Source organism: Meles meles, chromosome 8, assembly GCF_922984935.1.
Source record: "Meles meles chromosome 8, mMelMel3.1 paternal haplotype, whole genome shotgun sequence".
Taxonomy (NCBI): Eukaryota; Metazoa; Chordata; class Mammalia; order Carnivora; family Mustelidae; genus Meles; species Meles meles.
The window spans coordinates 118089668-118110364 of NC_060073.1; the positions used below are offsets into that span (position 1 = coordinate 118089668).

The window sequence follows — 20697 nt, forward strand, 5'->3', positions numbered from 1 at the left end:
TATACATATTTCGTTAGATTCAGTTTGTAAGAACTTTGTATTTTTTGATGATGTGGAAAGTTTTAAAATTTAATTTCCAGATGTTTATGCTAGCACATTAAAAATGCAGTTATTTTTTGTATGAAATAGTTGTTTTAAACTTACTAAAATATAAATATAGAAAGAAAATGTTGCCCTAAAATGCAGTTTTTGATGAGGCTACTTAGAAGCGACTGCCCTGCTACCAAAGAGTGTTCACCCCCCGACAAAAATACTTTTCACTCTAATCCGTAATGAATCAGAACTAGTGTTCTCTTGGGATCTGAGAACGGTGATAATGTTGGAGAACATCCCTTCCCTCATCCTGACATTCTTCCCTGCCAAAGGGAGCATCTTCCCCTCAAGGTTAGTGAGATTAAGTGTGATTAAACGCAGCTAGTGCTTCGCCAGACTCCCTGTTCTTCACCCGCCTTTCCTGTTCCATGCGGAGTTGGCTTCCTGGGTCTGCTGGAACACGTCCTCACAAACGTGGTGGTCTAAAACCACCGTGAAACGTGTGCACGCACACTTATGGAGGCCAGGGGTTCAAAGTCAGAATGTCGGCGAGGTTGGTTGCTTTCAGAAGCTCAGAGAGAATTCCTTTCCAGGACTGTCTCCCGGCTCCTGGTGGCTCCCGACCATCCCAGGCGCTCCCCAGCTTGTAGCTGCTCTACTCCTGTCTGCCTGTCTTCCCTTGGCCTTCCTCTCTGAGTCTCTGTGTCTTTCTCTCCTTTCTCTTATACCCTGAATCCAGGAGGACCTAATCCCAAGACCCTTAACTTAATTACATCTGCTAAGACCCTCTCTTAAATAAAGTCACATTCATGGTTACAGAGGGTTAGGACGTGAAGGGACCTCTTCCCAGACACTCCACAACCCACTACGGATGTCCAGAAAAAGACGTGTACAAATAAGGGCACGCTTCATAGTAAATACCCAGTCATATACAACACGGGTAAAGAATAGAGAAGAGACCCCACTGGGACGTTTGGTGGTTTTATGTCTGCAGATAATCTGGCACGTGTATGGATAACTCACTGTATCCTATTCTACGTTTTTAGAGCCTTTGTTGTTTAACAGGTTTTATGTGGGTAAAACTTAGGATCAGTTTTAGGGTACCAGAGTTTTTGCCCGTTTTATATCCATGTCATAGGTTCATCTTTCAGCTTTGAGGTGAGGAAAGAATATCGGTCTTTCGCTTGTTGATTTTGTGTTTTATGAGGCATGTTATTTTCAAAGGTAAAAAAAGAACAATTTAAGCAAGAAATAGAAATGGCTTTCAGCGTTTTATTTGCGTGAGTGTTTCTTCTTACTCTCCTATGAAGGAGACACGACCAAACAAAGAGTGCAAACTGGAGAAATACCATTTCTATGGCAACGGTTCTAGCATGATGATGCTTCCATAGTCACTTCTGTAGCACGTCGGACCAGCGTAGCTGGTGCCTTCGGAGGACGCACACAGGGCAAACAACACATCGGTATCTATCAGGTCCCTTCAGGAAGAACTCTGCAAACGTTTCTCCAAGTGAAAACTGTTTTAAACTGATCACACTAAAGGTGAATTTCAGATTTTTTAAAAATATTTTATTTATTTAACAGACAGAAATCACAACTAGGCAGAGAGACAGGCAGAGAGAGAGGAGGAAGCAGACTCCCTGCAGGGCAGAGAGCCCGATGTGGGGCTCGATCCCAGGACCCTGGGATCATGACCTGAGCCGAAGGCAGAGGCTTTAACCCACTGAGACACCCAGGCACCCCAAGGTGAATTTCAGATTTTAAGAAAAATTAAGGTCTGGTTTATTGGACCTTCCTCTAAATTCTTCTAATAGTTACGATTATCTTTGCGTTACTTACACTACGAAGGGTCGGTATTTACCACGTGGCCCCCGCTGAGGGCTGGACACTGCACTGCCACATGAGTCTGTTCTTTCTGTTCCTTCCAACACACTTGCGTTGGGAGGATGATTAGTTCCACCTACAGATAAGGGACCTGCATCTCAATAAACTTGACTCGTTTATTCTTTCTGCAAGTATTTATCAGGCCAGACACTATTCCAAATGTCAGACATGCAGCAGTGAATAAGGATGAGCTAGAAACTGGGGCGCCTGGGGGGGTCAGTCAGGTAAGTGTCCCACTCTTGGTTTCAGCTTAGGTCATGGTCTCAGGTCCTGGGATCGAGTCCCACGTCAGGCTCTGAGCTCAGCGGGGAGTCTGCTTGAGATTCTCTCCTTCCCTCTCCTTCTGCCCCTCCCCCCTCGCACTCGTGTTTGTGCACGCTCTCTCTCTCTCTCAAAAATAAATTCATTAAAAAGAATGAAAACAAAACAAAAAGAATGAACGAGAAACAGGGAAGGCCTGGGCTCCAAAGCCATGTGTCTGTTCACGCTAAAATCTGCATTCTTTCTGATAAAAACCTGCTTTGGAAACCAACCCTACTTGCCAGATCCTTGCTGTGTGGGTGTTAAACTTGAATGGATATGTTATTTATATGTTAAATAGTATGTGATAGATATGTTAATTGCTTATTGTGAATTCTTTGAAATTAATCCCTGGTTGTGTTACCATGGAGTAGGGCACCCTCTTCCTGTCAGACAGTTTGCTTTTGAACTTGACATAAGCATAGAAAGTCAGGAGTAGCAGCAAGAGTGTTTGTATCAAAAATTGTAAATTACATAAACTTTGGGGGGCGCCTGGGTGACTCAGTAAGTTAAGCGTCTGCCTTCCGCTCAGGTCATGGTCCCAGGGTCCTGGGATCGAGCCTCACATTGGGCTCCCTGCTCGGCGGAAAGCCTGCTTCCCCCTCTCCCTTTCCCCCTGCTTGTGTTGTTTCTCTCGCTGTTTCTCTCTGTCAAATAGATAAATATAATCTTTAAATGCAAATAAACTTTTATAGTCTAGATGCTATTTGCATAACGTTTTCTAAGAGATTCCTGTTGTGGCTCTGAGTTCAAGGATGAGAAATGGGCTGTGGGCACGGTAAGGTCCTTGCTGCACCTGAGGCCCTGCCCTCCCCTTACGGGACGCACCTGCCTTGTCCCGGGCCTTCTCCAACACCTGCTCCTCTCCAGGATCCGTCCTGTGCTGCCACTTCCTTCCTGTGTGTCTCTAACGTCTGCTGGTGGCTTCCTTCACGTTTGAATGTCTTCAGGGGTCTCCCAAGTGAAACCATATGAGCTCCCGCTGTGCCTTTGCCCCCCGTCCCCGAAAGCACCGTGTGTCTCTTCCTCTGAAACGTCTTCCTTAGAAGACATTCTCCACACTCCCTGCCCTTGCTTTCTCCTCTCCTGTGTATCCGTCACCACCCGAGCCCCCTTCTCTCCATTTCCACTCCAAGTGCTTTATCCAAGGACTTGGCCAGGGCCCTATTTCCACTGATAATTCATCGCCCGTGTGTTTATTTCATTTCTAATGCAACTGAACATTAGTTCACATTTCTGACTCCTTTCTCATCTGTCTTTGTGTTCCCTGCCCGAGACTTGGGCCTACTTTCTTCTTATGGGTAACCCATTTCTCTTAAATGCTTTAGTGGGGAAAGTAGATGATTTCCTCACTTTCTGACCGGCGTCCAGTAGAACCAAGAACTGCAAACACCACATTGCTAAAGGTCAACAGTGAATGTGAGGACAGCGCTGAACCAGCAAAGGACAGAGGATGTTGTGCAAAAATGTAGTTGCCGTTTTACCAGAACCGTATTTCCCAGCAGCAGGAGATTTTCTTCCTCCTTTCTGGTTATCACTGCCCAACAGTAAAACTCCACTGGTGAGGTAACATGCCATCCGTGTGTGGTGGTGTTTGTCGCGAAGCCCCCTGAGGACGGCTGTCTGGCTCCCACTACCAGCAGAGGCTGTGGGCTCCTAGCGAGTGGAGCTCGTGAAAAGCATCTTGCATCCTCTTTGGCTGGCCTCTCTGCGTCTTCTGGGATTCATGAGTCTTCTTTCTGCGTAAATGTCTCTGTTCCTCCTCTCGCTGCGCTGTCCGTCTGTTTTATCTCTGTCATGTGGCAGCGTGTCTTCGCAACCAAGACCGCCCTGCCGTTCGGAGGCCTCCGGAATCGGGGCCATTGTGTCTCCCAGTTCTCTGAATTCACGAGCTTTTACACTGAGCATGTGTCGTTTTGTGTCTCAGCATCGCAGCCAGCTTGATTGCTCCGGAATACGCAAGTGTTTCTAAAATACCACCTTGTTTGACTGGACATGCTTCTCGTTCTGTACCTTCTATTGCAAACTAGAGAACTGATTTGGCACCAAAAAGAAAAAGTTTATTTTCATGTGGATGCAATTTAATTTTATAGATGACCACGATTCTGTCGAAAGGTATAAATAATTTATCTTCAGTGTATGGCTGTTATTGCTATTTAACACATTTTCATAGGATTGGCAGCCCAATCGGGAGTATTTTTGGAATAAGCTAATTGCCTTCTAAAAGCTCTTTGGGCAACGATTAATTTCTGCAGGAATGAATTGCCATCTCATTTAAATTAACTGAGTAAATAAAATGACCCCAAACTTTAAGATACACATTTATGGAAAAAACAGACACAGCAAAAAGTTAAACTTCAGTTATTTTCCATAGTGTTGTTGTTGTTGTTTTTAGAGATTTTATTCATTTGTCAGAGAGAGAGAGAGAGCACAAGTAGGCAGAGCGGCAGGCAGATGAGAGAGGGAGAAGCAGACTCCCTACTGAGCAGAGAGCCCCATGCGGGATTTGATCCCAAGCCACTTAACCCACTGAGCCACCCAGGTGCCTCTTTGCACAGTGTTTTTACCCAACTGTCTAAAATACAAGAGAGAACAAAAAAATGTCTCCTTGGAGGAAAATGTATACCTTGTAAATGGGATCTCAGCTTCTTAGTATTCTTTCTGAAAACTCTTGCAGTATAAAAAGGGCCCATTTTTTTCTCCTTGAGGGTATCATTAGGAAACCAAGTTAGACTGCTGTCCCACTTCAGTTCAACTAACTGAGGTTCGTAAGAGAAGCTCGCCATTCCTGGTTTCATAGTAAGAAAGTATCTGGTCAATTAAATCATAAGCATATAAACCAACTAATAGAAGAAAGTAGGACTTAAAATCATAGCCTGGGAAATTGCAGTTAAGAGCAGTGTTCTGTTTCATAATTACTTCACTGTGCTTCTGCCAGTGAATAAAAACATAAAAATTCTGTGCCAGACATAGAATACAGCTCCCGCAGAATGGAGATGTCGATCAAAACAGCGGCATGGAAGGTCTCTTCTTTTTCTTGACTTTTTCTACAGACGACTGAGGACAGTTCGTAGAAAGCCCACCTGCTCCCCATCCCTGATGTGGGGCAGTTACCAGCGTCAGAAGCAGGTTCATGAAAATTCTGACAGTCCGCGTGGTTGATCCCAGAAAGGGATACAACTCCACCTGCCATGCCACTCATGTTGCATTAGCTCGAGATGGACGGAAAATAAAGAAATAAATAAATAAAATAAACAAACCCAAAGTTCCCTCTATTGCTATGGCGATTCACTCTGCAGAAATTCACTGAGCGCCTTTGGTAGTCTGGCTAAGGAATTCCGAAGTCTCCAGCTCAGCAGGAATTAGTGGAGGTCTGGTGTCTCCTGAGGAAAGACCGAAATGTCACTTGAGTAAAGAAGAGGTTCTCCAGCAGCGGCGTACGCAGTTTCATGAGTGATTCCTTGGAGGAAGATGAACAGAACAGCTCTTCCCTGCTCTCGTTCCTGTAAGCGCTGCTGTTAATCCGAACAGGCTGGGCTTCACCCGGTGTCTGCTGGGTCCTGCACGCTGGTGTCGCTCAGAACTGGGAGGGAGGTCCGTGCCATGCCCGCAGGCTCACAGCGTGTTCAAAAGCACGTTGGCTTTGGCCACAGAAAGGAATGAGGTGCTGACCCGTGGTTCTGAACGTTATGCCAAGAGAACGAAGCCGGACACGAGTGGCCACATATTGTGTGATTCTGTTTAGGAGAACTATGCAGAATTCTTAGATCCATAAAGATAAAACACAGACGGGGTCGCCCGCAGCTGGGAGGATGGTGGGGGCTGGGCGCACAGAACACCTGCCTAGTGCATATGTGGTTTTCTTCTGGGGTGACAACGTTTTAGAACTACATACGAGTGGTAGCCCCACATCAGGACTTTACTTATTTTCATTGTTTTATTATGTCAGTCACCATACAGCACCTCGTGAGTTTTTTTTTCAGCATCATGTGCTTATTTCTTGATGTCAGAGATTGGCGCATCATCATTACATAGTAACAAGAATGTCCACGAAAGCACACAGATACAATACCAACCGAACATTTATGGAGGGTAATAACTAAATCATGCATTTATATGTATAATGCTTGTTTACCGGTGTTTACATCTTTATGTAAAATGTATTAAATGTATTTAAAACCAGTAAAAAGTTTATATTATGAAATAGGAACGATTTATATGATTAGGTTACAAGGAGACAAAGAACTGGTTTTTAACAATTTCTAATTTGCTCCATTTTTCCTATGTAAATAATCAACACCATATTTAGAACTGCCTGTCATCATTCATTTCTGATGTCCTGTTCCATGATTCACTGTTTGCGTATAACCCTCAGTGCTCTGTGCAATCCGTGCCCTCCTTAATACCCACCACCAGGCTCGCCATCCCCCCACACCCCTCCCTTCTAGAACCCTCAGTTTATTTCTAGACTACAGAGTCCATAGTCTCTCATGGTTTGTCTCCCACTCCAATTTCTTCCCCTTCATTTTTCCCTTCCTTCTGCTAATGTCCTCTGTGTTATTTCTTATGTTCCACAAGTAAGTGAAACTGTATGATAGTTGACTCTCTCTGCTTGACTTATTTCACTCAGCATAGTCTCCTCCAGTCCCGTCCATGTTGATGCAAAAGTTGGGTGTTCATCCTTTCTGATGGCTGAGTAATATTCCATTATGTCTATGAACCACATGTTCTTTATCCCCTCATCTGTCAAAGGGCATCTGAGCTCCTTCCACAGTTTGGCTATTGTGGACATTGCTGCTATGAACAATGGGGGCTTTATTAATGTTGAATTGTTCACTTCAAAATGGTTAATTTTATGTTACATGAATTTTATCCCAATTGAAAATGTACACCAAAAAATGTTGTTTAAATTTTTTGAGAAAAAAAAGCATATGGCTCTTCGTATACTTGCTCTATACTTGAATACATTCTGCAGACGCAACAGTAGTGTTCATAATATCTGGCAGGTATTTTTATTCAATAAATATCGGTAATAAAACTGTTTGGGAATTGGGTAATCATTGAGGTTCCCCCACCCATGAATCACCATTGTAGGGGAGGAAATTTTTTCCCATTTCCCCTTCTGGGTTCTTTGACTGATCTAATAATTAGATATAAGACAGATTAATGAGAAAAACTGATTTAATTTGCTGTGTATGGAAGCCCACAAAAATATGAGACTCAAAGAAGTGACCAAAGCAGGCAGCTTTTATACCTTTTTGATAAGAAAATAAAAAATTTGTCAAGACTTGACAAGACAAAGAAGTTTGGGCATGGGGTAGCAAATTAATCAAGAAGTAACAAGGCTTATTTGTACTTCGTTCTCAGCCCTGAGTTCCCTGTCTCCAGCGGTAGGGATGCCTTCTACCCTGCCTGCAGAAGGAGGGTGCCTTTGGCGTGGGAGATTTCATTCCTGCTTTCAGGAGGTGAAGGAGGGTCAGAGGGTTTTCCTCACCCTTGGTCTTTCGTAAGTAATAATCAGTGTGTCAAAGTGACAGATTTGGGGGTGCCATAGTCTGCTACTGTCCCCAACCTACGACTGAAGATTTTCCACCTAGAACTTTACCATCTCTCTGGGTTATCTCCCTGCATAATTGCCTGTTTTGAATTTTGCATCTTCCCAAGCTCCTTTGTATTCTTTTCTACTCTGGTTATTACTGTGATGTTGGAAGCTTGCATTTGGAAATAACTGCGATGGTAGAATCATTTCTGAAAATCCATTCCCATGCTGGCTCTGCTCTTAGACACCGTTAATGAGGGTGTCAACCAGAAAGGTCACCACAGCAGCAGCCACGGCCCCCCACAGATCACCTGAGTCGAATTTGATATATCGGCTTTAATAACTGCCCTGTCCTTGTCCACTAATTCTCAGTTCATGTTGGAGGCCTTACGGTCAATAGAATTAACATTAATTTTTCTCATTTTATGGCCCTGAGAGGCTCTTCCGTACCATACTGGCCGCCTAGACACGAAACTTTTTTTTTTTTTTTTTGGCTACTATGGGGCATGCCCTTCTGTGTAATGACTATGGGAGCTACCGACTGCGGTTTCCAGAATAACAGAGAGCTGCTCCTTCGCTTCTGGAGCTCGCCGGGCTGGCTGTTCCTTTTCCTGGCTTGAATCTGCCCCTGTTCGGCGGCTTATTTGTAGCTCTAAGGCCGGAGGAGATGCGAGGATGGCTTCTGCTCCCGCCGCCTGGCTCACGGCCTGATTTCAGCCTGGAAACTGCATGGCGGGGCGCGGTGGCGGGGGATTCCGTGGATGTGTGCTGGGTCCGTCCGCGAGAGCATCCCCTGAGAGAGCGATGCCTGAAGCTACAGGGACAGTCTCAGAGTCGGGGACCCTCTGGTGCGACCCTCAGCCCCGTTTTTCCCACCGAGCAGAGCTAGTTTTATTTAAAACACTGAAGCGGGACTCTTCAGTAGACAGTCAGGGCTGATCTGAGGTTCAGTCCCTCCCCGACTCAGCCCCGTCTTTCTGGCTCCAGAATGATCTCTCATTCTCAGTCATCAGGCCCTCCCTCGGCTCGTGGGGCGCTGGTGCCCGTGCTGCCCCCGTGAGACCGGGAGAAGAGCCCAGCGGCTGTCTTCTCGCCGGCAGCCCGGCAGCCCGCCTGCATTTGCCTCCGTGTGCGGCCCGACTTCCAGCCCCGGGCCATGAGGTCTTGCTCCCGAGACCCCGAGATCCCTCACGCACAAGGACTGTGTTTCCGGAGTTACCTTCTCTCTAGTTTCTTCGCTTTCTTCCTCCCACGCGATGATGCCCATCAACATGCGCATGTACCCGGTGGCTGCCCGGTAAGACAGATACGCTCACGGCCCCTCCATCCATGAGGTGTTTTCCCCTTCCCTGGCAGAATTCTGTGCTGCGAGGGCTGTGAGTCCTGGTTCTCCTCGTCTTCCCTCCAGTGGAGCCCTTGACCTCCTCAGACTAGCCTTACTGTCTCTACCCCACCCACAACGTTGTTCTGCCCGTGACCACCGCCGTCTTGCCAAATCGAGCCATGACTTCTCAACCCTCTTCCTAACCTCTCTGCAGTGCGGGCCCCACTGTTCTTCAGGAAGCATCTGCTTCAGTCGGCCTCTAGAACGAAACACGATTTCTTTCTTTGTCTCCCAACGATACCCATTGGTTTTCATCGAAAGTTCCTCTACACAGGAGTCCAGGAGGCGGTAGTCTACTCACAAATGTGTCCAGTGTGATTCGTTTGTATCACGGGAGACGGAAATAAGTCAGTGCTTCTTAATCGCTGTCAAAGATAACAGCGGATTTCCTGTAGCTACCGACTAGCAAGTCATGCTGGCCACCGGTTCACAAACATAATAGATTTCATCTGACCGGTCACCCTCACCTCGTCTTCGTGGCGTTTCCACGAAAGGATGCTGAGCTGTTCACCTCTTCTCTGAACTTCCTACAGGACTGCTTATGTGGTTGCCCGATTTTTTAGACCTTCACAAAGCCATCGAAAATGACCGTGCAAATGGGAATTTGGAACTTCCCCGTGTGCCTTTCTCGTATCAGGGATAACCTGAAAGATGCTTAGAATGTTTTTAGAAAACTAAAGCATCTAACAGTACAGTCTCACTGTTCTTTCAGAGTTTTTGCAAATTGGCTTTTGAAAAGCAGTTTCACTTGAATCACTGCGAAGCGTTGGGTGCCTGGAAATGTTTTTGCATTTTTCATACAGCTTTGTTACTGAACACGTAGAGGAAAAGAGCAGGAACTGTTTTGGTTTCTTTGAATTAATGAAGAGACTCCGAGGCCAGACACTTAAGAGTCGTTGTATATGAGGCTGTGACTGTGGAGACCTTGCCATATGGGACAGAAACTCCGAGAGCTTCTGGAATGGCAGTGAGATGGGTCTCTGTCCATTACAGCTCTGGATACAAGTGATGGCAGTTGGTGGTGCTTGAACAGAGAATGTCTTTGTTTCTGTTCTCCTCCGACGGCCCATCTGCGGCTTTAACGTCAGGCCGTTGTTTCTGACGGAGTAATGCCAGGAGCACTGGCTCCAGTATATTTATATACAATTTTTCTTAATATCGGTTCCTTCTACATTTTTGAGGAGATAAGCTCGAAGGGAGATTACGAACCAGCGGACTGAAGAACTGGCTGGCTGGGTAGGAAAAGTTGGCTTGTGTACGTGTTTCTGGTTCCACCAACGTCCTCCACGTCCCTCCCTCCATCCTCTGAAAGCCACTCTGGTCTCAGGCTTCCTTGTCCTTCTGGGGGCAAAAGTGAAATTCTCACTTGGCCGTTTGGTATTCTGGATGTTAGTGGCCGACCTGTTTTCCTTAGAACCTTCTCAGACCTCAGCTTCCATGGCAACGTTATTGTCAAGCCTTACGCCCTCTCCTGGCCTCGCAGCCCCCAACTCTGTAGCTTTCTGCCGCCTCGGGGGTCCTCCCATGCCTCTCCCCCTCCTCAACCACATACTCAGTCAAGCTGCTGCTTGTAGGCATCACCTGCGGTCCGTGAGCTCCTCTTCTCAGAAACCCGCTTGTCTCCTGCTTCCCGGCGGTCAGACCTGCCTTCCGTGCTGGACCTTGCACCTTGCCCTTTCTCAGAGCCTCACAGCAACTCCCAATAAATGCAAGGGTGATGTCATTCTTCTCTGTCTTCCTTTCTGACGTTTCTGCTCCTCTGTCCAGAGAGCCCCTTCAAGTGCAAAACCTGGGATTCACTTTGAGACTTCAATCCAGTCCATCCCGAGTGTAAACACTGGCGTGATTTTGTTTTGTTGGTGCTTCTTCAGGATGATCTGAGTTCATCGGTATTTGACCTGTTTATTTTGAGGACCCCGTGCTCCCATTTTCAGACCTCAGTTTCCACTCTTCATTTTCATATGATATAGTTTCAATATGTACCCGCTTCTAAGAAGTCTTGACAATTAAAGCAGCTTTGCCAATTTCAGAGATATTGTGGATTTTCTTGGAAAAAATGTACAGGTCTCTTCATCTAAAGTCTTCTAGTACTTCTTTCAGGATGTGGCTTTGTTACGAGTCTTAAAGCGATCAACTCTCCAGTGCACACAGGTGGGAGGAATGCGTGTCCATGAGGTATGTCTCCCGTGCTAACAGGCAAGGACGTTCTTCATCCAGCAAGTGTTAGGACGTGGCTGGCAACACGGGTCATTAATCCTTCCGTCCTGTGAAGCCTGCAGCTCATTTGGAGGTTCCCACAGCATGTTCGTGTGCCTTAAACTAAAGACCCCTTTCCAGCATTTGTAGGGCGATGGACTGCTCTGGTCTGCCTGGGACTGGTGGAATTTCCAGGAGGCTAGATGGTTGGTTTTCAAACCGGAGTGATTTGGCCCTGACAAATACTAGCTGAATTGTCCTTAGAGTAGAGCAGTTGGCGCCTTTACCAGATAAAAAGCACTTGAGGATTGATTTCTCGGATCACTTACATTGAAATGTGTACATGTAAATACCAACCATGTTATCAACCCAGAACATCTTTATTCTAATGATACAAAGATAATCTGTCTCTCTATATAATTTAGTTATACCTTCCATACTTTTACATTTAAAAATTGAATAAAAAGTCACACTTTCTCTACATCAGCTTGTTAATAAATGTGGGGCTTTTCCGTGTATTCATTCTTTGAATCTCTAAGCGAGTACTGTTCGCCTCATACAAAATGCCAAGGACGAGAGACATAGTTATGAACAAGGTTATTGTCACTTTAGGAAGTTCCAGCACTTACTAGATTTTTGTTGGTAATTTGGGCCCCATCCCAGGTTCTCAGAATCTCCAAACATTTAGATAAGGTGCCATCTGGTGGGTTTCTCATCGGCCGCGAGAACCCCAGTTCTGATCCCCTGGACTTTGAGTGTGTGGCAAACGTTCCATTAAACTGACTCATCTCTGTAGTTAATTTCTGCTGCCTGTGTTGCTGGGTGTTCAGGCGTTGTGTGAGCCCTAAGCCTTTTCATTAGCTTGGGAGAAAAGTATTTGTTTACAATTGTCAAACCTTGCTCCAGGACGAAGCCCGTAACAGGGAGGAGGTTGAGCACAGTGTCACTGTGGATCAAGGCAGAAACAGACCACAGACTTCACCTTGAAACTCACCCTGAGACTCTGCCACAGGCTAGCTGGCTTGGTTGGCTGGTCACCTCAAAGCAACCCTGAATGACCCATCTTTGAGGAAGGGCAGATTCTCCCATTTGCCTGGCTATAGCTTAAAAGCACCAGACGGACACCCGAAAATTGTTGCTGCAAGCCCAGCACCTGAATAGTGCCTGATATACAGTAGGTGCTCAATAAGATCTCACCCAAAGGATCCTGCCATAATGCAGTTAGCACCCCAGGATACAGGAGATCATCCGCTGAACTCATATCCTGTATTTCATGATTCAGCACTGAATGCAATATTATTTTGCAACTTGGCATTTTTTTTCCCAGTTCCTCTAATTTCTAACTTTTAAAAGCGAAGACTGTAACTTATTTTTCCTTGTCTCTCAGCATGACATAGGACAGTGACTGGACTCTTGAAAAGGTATATTGAATTTTTAGTAGTGTCAATGAATGCAAAACTTTGATACTTTCTGACAGATAGATTAATTAAATCCCTAGACACGACCTGGGTTTGAAGGGAGACTATGTGAATTAATGTAATTTTAAATTAATTTTCCTCTTGGTGTCAACTTCCTTGTGCTGAGGTGCTAGTGGGGAGGGTTTTAGAATAGTGACTGATGCTGTAGGGTGAGGGTTTGATGGGGTTAAGTGTTATTTTACCTGGGATGTGCTTGTGTTGGTCATCAGTGTCTATTCTACTGGGACACAGCATCGATATGTCCATTAACAGTAGGAAAATAGACACTTGTCTCCCACCTGGAGGACAGCCCATGTTGTCTCACCCAGACTTTAACACAGGAGCAAATTATCTTGTGATTTTTCTGATGATGTCCTTAGAATAAGCATTACTGATTAGAAATAGAAAAGAATAGAATAGAAATAGAATAGAATAGAAATAGAAAAGCTGGATTCACCATAAAAATCTTTCCTTGGGGGGGAAAAAAGGAAGAAGAAAGAAACCATTAGAAAACATTCAGGGCATGGGGCGCCTGGGTGGCTCAGTGGGTTAAAGCCTCTGCCTTCGGCTCAGGTCATGATCCCGGGGTCCTGGGATCGAGCCCTGCATCGGGCTCTCTGCTTGGCAGGGAGCTTGCTTCCTCCTCTCTCTCTGCCTACCTCTCTCCCTACTTGTGATCTCTATCTGTCAAATAAATAAATAAAATCTTTAAAAAATAAATAAATAAATAAAAAGAAAACATTCAGGGCAGTCCTAAGAGGCAAAGTCACACAGGTGCACTCATCTCCACAGCCTGTTACGCAGATCCTTGAAGAAACACACAGCAGGACCACAGACCCCATTTATCTGATCCCAGACTCTTAGTAACCCTGAGATTTGAACCGGTGGATCCAGACATGCAAACAAGCCAGGGTTCAAAACATGTTGGACTCAGGCTGGAATGTGAAACCATGTTCATTTTGGGTAACTGGCCAAGGACAGGTGAGTCTTTTGGCCCTAAGGGCCAACCCTTAATCTCAGCTCAGTCCCCACCCCTCTTATGAGACTGCAGTTAAACCAAGAGGGAATTCGTTTGAAAAGCAGCACGGATTTTTCGGGGTTTTTTAAATCCCCTCTTCCTTCTCTACTGTTACTTTACCATTGTTCCTCTCTGGTTCTCGAGGCTCTTGTTAACCTTGAAGAACCTCTATGAACCTTAGCATTGGTTACTATCTTCCCCAGCAGTCTCCCCCTGGTGTGAATCCCAGATTACTCTCCCACCATTCACTCACATTTTTCTTTATGGAATGGCCTCTGAAAGAAAGGCAGTATTCTCTTCAAAAAGGCAGTGTTTAGGAGTGCCTGGGTGTCTCTGTTGGTTAAGGGTCTGCCTTGGGCTCAGGTCGTTGATCTTAGGGTCCTGGGATGGAGTTCCGCTCAGCAGGGAGTCTCCTTCCCCTTCTCCCCCTGCCCCACCCCACCCCACTAGTGCTCTCTCTCTTGATTCTCTCAATTTTTTTTTTTTTAAAGGCAACATTTAGTGCCTGCAGTGAAGGTGAATTCATATATGGAGACATCCATTTCTTTCTCTTTGCGGGTGGGAATGGGTTTTCCCCTTGGAACAGGAGAGACTTTATGCCCTGCTATTACTGTAAGAAGTTGAGCCTATATGTTTGTTCTACAAATCTCGAACGTTGGTCTCCTGGTTTAACGGTGGCAGAATGGGTTACTGCAGTCTTGAAATGCATGCTTGTCTACAATCTGATTTCCTTTTAGGGAAGATGGGCATTTAAATGGACATCAGGAGAAATCAAGAGATTAACAGGTGTTTTTTAAAGGGGCTTTTGTCTTTAACAGGGTTAGGTTGGTTTCATCGTGTGGTGCGCTTTATCCTGATTTCTCACGGAAGAGGGAAAATGAAGATTTGTTCATAGTTGTCCAGCTAGTGAACTCCCAGGAGGAGATAGTCCCTAACAGTAGATGTTGCAGCTGGATATTAGCAACCTGAACTTGGAGGAGAGCGTGTTTGTCTTGTCCAGCATTAGCGACGGTCTTTCTGCTTCCTTCACAGGCGTCAACAAACAATTGTCGCATGTGCCCTTGCGCTGCTTCTCTGGGGTCGGCTTCGCGAGTGGTGTTTGGTCAGTTTCCGCGGGTGTTTGTTGTTTCACTTAGAGAGCAGCGGGTGTGTACTGGCTCCCGTCCCAGCGGAGGAGGCCCCTGAACACTGGAGTCTCACCCCTTTCATGGAAACTTCTGTACACGGTCTCATCACATACGGTCGTGAGAATCCGCGTTAGAGACGTTTTCTAACATTTTTTGCTGGTAGCTAAGACTCAAATGTGACAGATAAAGAAGGCTGAGTAGTGGAGAGAACGTGGCGTTTCTCAAACCAGAAAGCCCCGAACTCAGTGATGCGGTGAGTCCAGTTTTTCCAAATTGTGGGCCAGGATACACTGGTGGAATACAATGAGTGCGACGCGTCTGATGTTTTCTGAATGGAAATGTAGCTGTTCTAAGTGATAGACTGGGGAAGGATAGAACGTTTCGTGTTATTTCAAGAATCCTTTTGTTTAGAGATACAGACTGGTTTACGCATGTGTGCGTGCATGTGCATGTGTGTGTTTGTGTGTGCACACCCACATGTGTGCACGTGCGTGTTTTGTGTGTTTCCGCGTGTGTTCATATGCACATGCGCATGCATGCACACGGCACCTGGCATGTGCACATATGCCCGTGCGTGCATGTGTCCGCGTGTCTGCATGTGTCCGTGTGCACGTGTGCGCATGTGCACGTGCTCCTGTGCGTGTGCGTGTATGCCCACATGCATTGCACGTGTGTGCATGTGTGTGTGCATGTGTGCGCACGTTCATGTGCACGTGGGTGCATGTGTGTGCGCATATCTGTGCATGTGAACACACGCCTCTGTGTATGAGCATGTGTGTGCATGTGTGTATGTGCCCACGTGTGCATTTCCACTTGTCTGCATGTGTGTGCATTCTGTGTGCATGTGCGTACGTGCCTCTGTGCCCGTTTGCACGTTTGTGTGTGTGAGAGACGTGAAACTGGGTCACAATCTAAAATCTATATTGTCATCAGCAGAGCTTTGGGTTTCAATGTGTCATCATTCTGAGGCCTGAATTTCTCATCTGTTAAATGAGATTAATGGCGACTATTTTGAGGGTTTCTTCTGAGGATCGATGGCAGTAATACATGCAAGGTACCTTGCATCGCACCTAATTTACATGCTAGACATGCAAAAGATGTTACCTTTTACTAAAACTAACCCATTTAAAATTTAATTGATTAGAATCTATTCAAGTGTACACAGAATTGAGTCAAGATTTAAATCCATAAAACTAATTTAAAATATTTTCTGATTCGAAAGACAATGATGTTAAAAATTAATCAGGAAGGACATTGCTTAATTAATTCACTCTGTTTATTGATTTTTTTCTTTGAGATCATTGCTTTTCAGTTCAATAAAGTATTTTTAATTTATCAACCCATTTACTTGAGTAATATTTCCAGAAGCTGGAATATGTCCAAAGGAACGTGACAGAAATTCTTATGTGACTCCAAACTTATGCTATGAGACATAGTTAAATAATCTGGTGACAGCTTACAAAAGAGAATACTCAAATGACATTGATTTCATATACTAAAAGGATTATTTCATGCCAGAGAAATTATATTAATTAAATAAGCCTTGGAAGCAGAAGAGTGAAGACATATTTATTGGAACTTATGGAAAAATAGAGTTCAGCTCAAAACCAGAACCAAAGAATTACTCTTGAGTCTGGTCCTGAGCCACCAGAGCTGCCCCAGCGGGGATGGTCCTCTGAGAAGGGAGGATGGGTATGTTTGGATTCGATGGGGTACAAATCATCTTTAAGCTTAAAAACCTGATGATTGTTTAGATCGGCTTTTATGGGTTGATATCCTGATGGGCTCTATATCAAACTTTGTTTTTTTAAAGATTTTATTTGACAGAGCACAACAGGGGGTGCAGCAGGCAGAGGGAGAGGGGGAAGCAGGCTCCCTACTGAACAGGGAGTCCAACGTGGGGCTCGATCCCTGGACCCCGGGATCATGACCTGAGCTGAAGGTAGCTGCTTAACCGACTGAGCCACCCAGGCGCCCCATATCAAACTGTCATGTTGAGCAGTCCCATAGGGCATATGCGTGTGAGACGTGCGTTTTCCATAAGTGGGCCTGGAAACACAGTCTGGTGGAAACTGCTGGGGAACATGCACGCTTTCATCTGTGAAGGAATCCTTGTGTTAATCGGGTCTGTTTTCATGTAGTGACAGGCATTAAACGCTTATTCCTGGCTTTACTCTGTATTTCTTCCTTCATTTGGTTAGTTACATTTGCTGAGTACTTGTAAACCAAAGTAGAAAAGAAGCATGTCCATTGCTCGTTTTTAGCAGTTTAGTGGGCATAATAAGCCTTGGTATGAATGCAGAGAAGGTTGGGGCTCATGAGCATGGCAGCATCTGTACCGAGGAAGAACACGAGCCGTAGGGGCGCCTGGGTGGCTCAGCGGGTTAAAGCCTCTGCCTTCGGCTCAGGTCATGATCCCAGGGTTCTGGGATTGAGCCCCGCATCGGGCTCTCTGCTTAGCGGGGAGCCTGCTTCCTCCTCTTTCTCTCTCTCTGCCTGCCTCTCTGCCTACTTGTAATCTCTATCTGTCAAATAAATAAATCTTTAAAAAAAAAAAAAAAAGAACACGAGCGGTGAACTAATGGCAGCTGGACGGGGAGAGGGGACGCTAGAGAAATACGATGGTTCGTTTCACCAAGAAGCAGACCAAGAAAGGCATGATAGGGAAAGGTGATGGTAGGGAAGGACTTTTTTTTTTCTCTGTAGCCTTTAGGGAGTGCTTTGAGTGGCTTTTGATTTTGTGGGGAAAAGAATAACTTTAAAGGATGCCTTCGATCATAATGTAGTCATGGTGCCTGACAGTGACTCTCTCCTCCAAAGTAATTTACAGAAGAGGAATCGAGAGTTGTGTAAAAAGGGACCCGACTTGCCCAAGTACTCCAGAGCTAGAATCAGAACACGTGTTTCTTGACTTCACACCGTTCTTTCTGATATCAGTCTTGATGGGTTCCTGCCCTGAAACGTCCTCCAAGTCTGTGGCCCTCGGGCAGCTGGACCCGTGTGTCAGGGGTTTTAGCTATGGATGTAACGGGTCTGGGATCTTCCAGGAGTAACGCGGGGTGGGTTGTTTGAATGGATCACGCAGCTGAGTGAGGGCTCCTGCGTCTTCTCATTCACAGGTTTTCAAATGTTACTTTAACAGGAAAACCCTCTGTTCACATTATATTTCTATAGCAGCTTAATGTGTAAGCAGAGGTTTGTTTTTTGTTTTGTTTTGTTTTTAAACAAAGATGATTTAGTTGAAATGAGTATTAGGGATCTGGACCACTGCCTGCTCCTACTTCCCACTGGCCCACCGTGACAACCACGAGACTTCCAAGATGTATCATTTAAAAAAAAAAAAAAAAAAGACAAAGTCTATTTGCTGGCCTTCGTTTTATGACCAGGCTTTCTTTGAAGGCAAGAGAAAGAGACATTACTTCAGACTTCCTGGAGAAAAATCCATTTTCTTAAATATGGCAAAAAGAGCCTGCAGGGGCAGATTTCAAGGGAGCATGATTCTAGGGGAGTCCAGTGGAAGGGAAGACATGAAATATGAGGAAATCGACCTCTGTACTGTCCAAAACAGGCGTTGTGAGGACTAACCAGCTCATGCGTAACTGACTCACCATGTCAAAGCTCTTTCCCAAAGAAAAAATTTGGGGAAAGAGGCATATTTCTCTAAATATAAATAATTGTTAATGCTGATTTGAAGTCGTTTTGTGCAGATGTCTGGTAGGGTCTGCAGTGATGGCTCTTTCTAGGGAATCTGCAGACTAGTATCTGGTTTGGACACCCCCACCCCCGCCGCCCTTTAACCTGATGGGACAGAGACCTGTGTCCTTCCGTGGGTTCTCCGGAAATCACTCGGAGCCTCCAGAACCTTCCCGGGATGAGGCCCCGCCATCTCCGGATAAGAGAAACGAGGAGAGGCCGCGATCACGCAGTCACGAGTCGCATGGGGCGGATCCCACAAGGCAGCCCCCGAGCAGGCTCGGTTGTTACTGATGTTTAATGATTACACTGCCAGGGAGCCGTGTCTTAGAATCTCCTGGGACCTGAGGCTCCCTCAAGACGGTGGCATATTCATAACCCATTTCAACGCTTTTTCCGTCCTAAGTCCTTGACTGAATGCTTAACAGTCCCCGCAGCTTCCCTGTCCGGAGGCTCCTCTTGCCCAGCCCCGCACGCCAGCTTGGCGCACGGCGGCAGCTCCCCCTCGGGAAGGAAGTGCGTCTGCGTGCCGGTCGTGCCGATCACCAGCACGTCTTTCTTCAGGTCGAGGGAACACTGGTGTCTCCTGAGCATGTCTAGGCCTAGAAGCATGTCCATGGGCTGGTCCTCCAGGATGGAGAACGAGCACTGAAGGAAGTCGCCTTCGATCTGGATCTGGGCGAGGTGCACGCGGCCGATGATTCTCTGCGTGCCCACGCCCTTGGCGATGCCGGCCCAGCGGCGGTCCACCAGCCGGACGATGTTGCACCTCTCGGCGCACGCCTGGCTCATGATGGTCATCTGGGCCCCGGAGTCCACGAAGGCCTTCAGAGGGTGTCCGTTCACCTTGCAGTTGATGTAGAGCATGGTCACTTGCGCGAAGCTCTCCGGAGCCTCCTCCATCGCCATGCTCATGTTCTCCTCGATGTTGCGCTGCCGGATTTCTTCCTCGATCCTGGCCTGAGCCTCCGGGTCGAACGGGTCGGCCGTGAGGAGGCGCAGCCGCTCCTGATCCCGCAGGGCCCGCTCCCTCTGCTGCTGCAGGAGGACGCGGGAGAAGGCGTCCAGGTTCCCGCTGAGCAGGGCTTCGGCCAGGGCCGGGTTGCGCTCCTTGAGCAGCGACAGGTCGTGCGGGTTGGACAGCAGCAGGCTGCGGATCAGGGCGGGGCTGTCCAGACCCTGCGCGCGCGTCACCTTCTCCCCGGAGCCCAGGCCATGGGACGGCTGCGGGGCGCGGGGCGGCCGCGGGGCGCGGGGCGGCAGGGGCGGCGCGGGCGGCGGGGGCGGCGGGGGCGGCGGGCGGCAGCTGGACGTGCCGGGCACCGCTGCGCCGGCGGGGTCGGGCCGCGCCAGGCTGGACGTGCGTCCCGGCGGCCGCGGGCCCGCGCCCTCCTTCTGCAGCAGCACCACCACGTCGCCGTCCCGGAGGCCGTAGGAGCCCAGGGAGCGCTGGTCGTCGGCCAGGAGCCGCTCCAGGAAGAGGATCTGGGTCTCGGCGGCAGGGATGCCGGACTCGAGCTCGCAGAGCAGGCGGAAGTTGTAGAGCTCGAAGTCAGGGCTGACCTGGAGGGAGAAGGTCGCCTCGGACAGGTCCCTCCGCACGCAGTACACGGTGACCAGCATGGCATGGGCCCGAGCGGGCCTGGCGGGCACCGGGCATCGGGGTGTCCTCGGCTGGCTGGGGAGGTCCCGCCGGTGGTGCGGCTGCTCCCCACTCGCGCGGCCTGGGCTCGGGGGCACCCACGTCTGCGCGAGGCCCAGCCGCTCCGCACCTCCCTGCCCTCGGAACGCGGAGGAGGCCGCGTGCGTTCCACGCTCATTTGTGTGCAGCCGCGTGGAACTCGGAACCCCGCGGCCCCCTGCCAACCCTGCTGCGCCCGGGACCACAAAGAGACGATTCAGCTCTTCCTGAACAGCTGGGCCATTCCAGCGCGCTCTCTGGAGAGCTGTGTTCGCTGGGCTCTTCCGTGGGCCCCGGACAGGGAACGAGTGCGGATTTCCCGGGGGCCGGCAGCATACGGGGCGCTGGGCAAGAAAGAGGGGTCAGCCCTGGGCCCCGATCGCGG

At 47.5% G+C, this 20697-nt stretch overlaps 2 protein-coding genes across 3 annotated transcripts in view; one reads left to right on the forward strand and one right to left on the reverse strand.

Annotated features, from left to right (window-relative positions):
• PDGFD (platelet derived growth factor D) overlaps positions 1–20697 on the forward strand; it is a 218029-nt gene that overhangs the window by 93908 nt on the left and 103424 nt on the right. The window lies entirely within an intron of this gene.
• Positions 19016–20254, reverse strand: DDI1 (DNA damage inducible 1 homolog 1). Its single transcript, XM_046017820.1, has one exon. The coding sequence runs from the start codon at positions 20252–20254 to the stop codon at positions 19016–19018; it is 1239 nt and encodes a 412-aa protein (XP_045873776.1).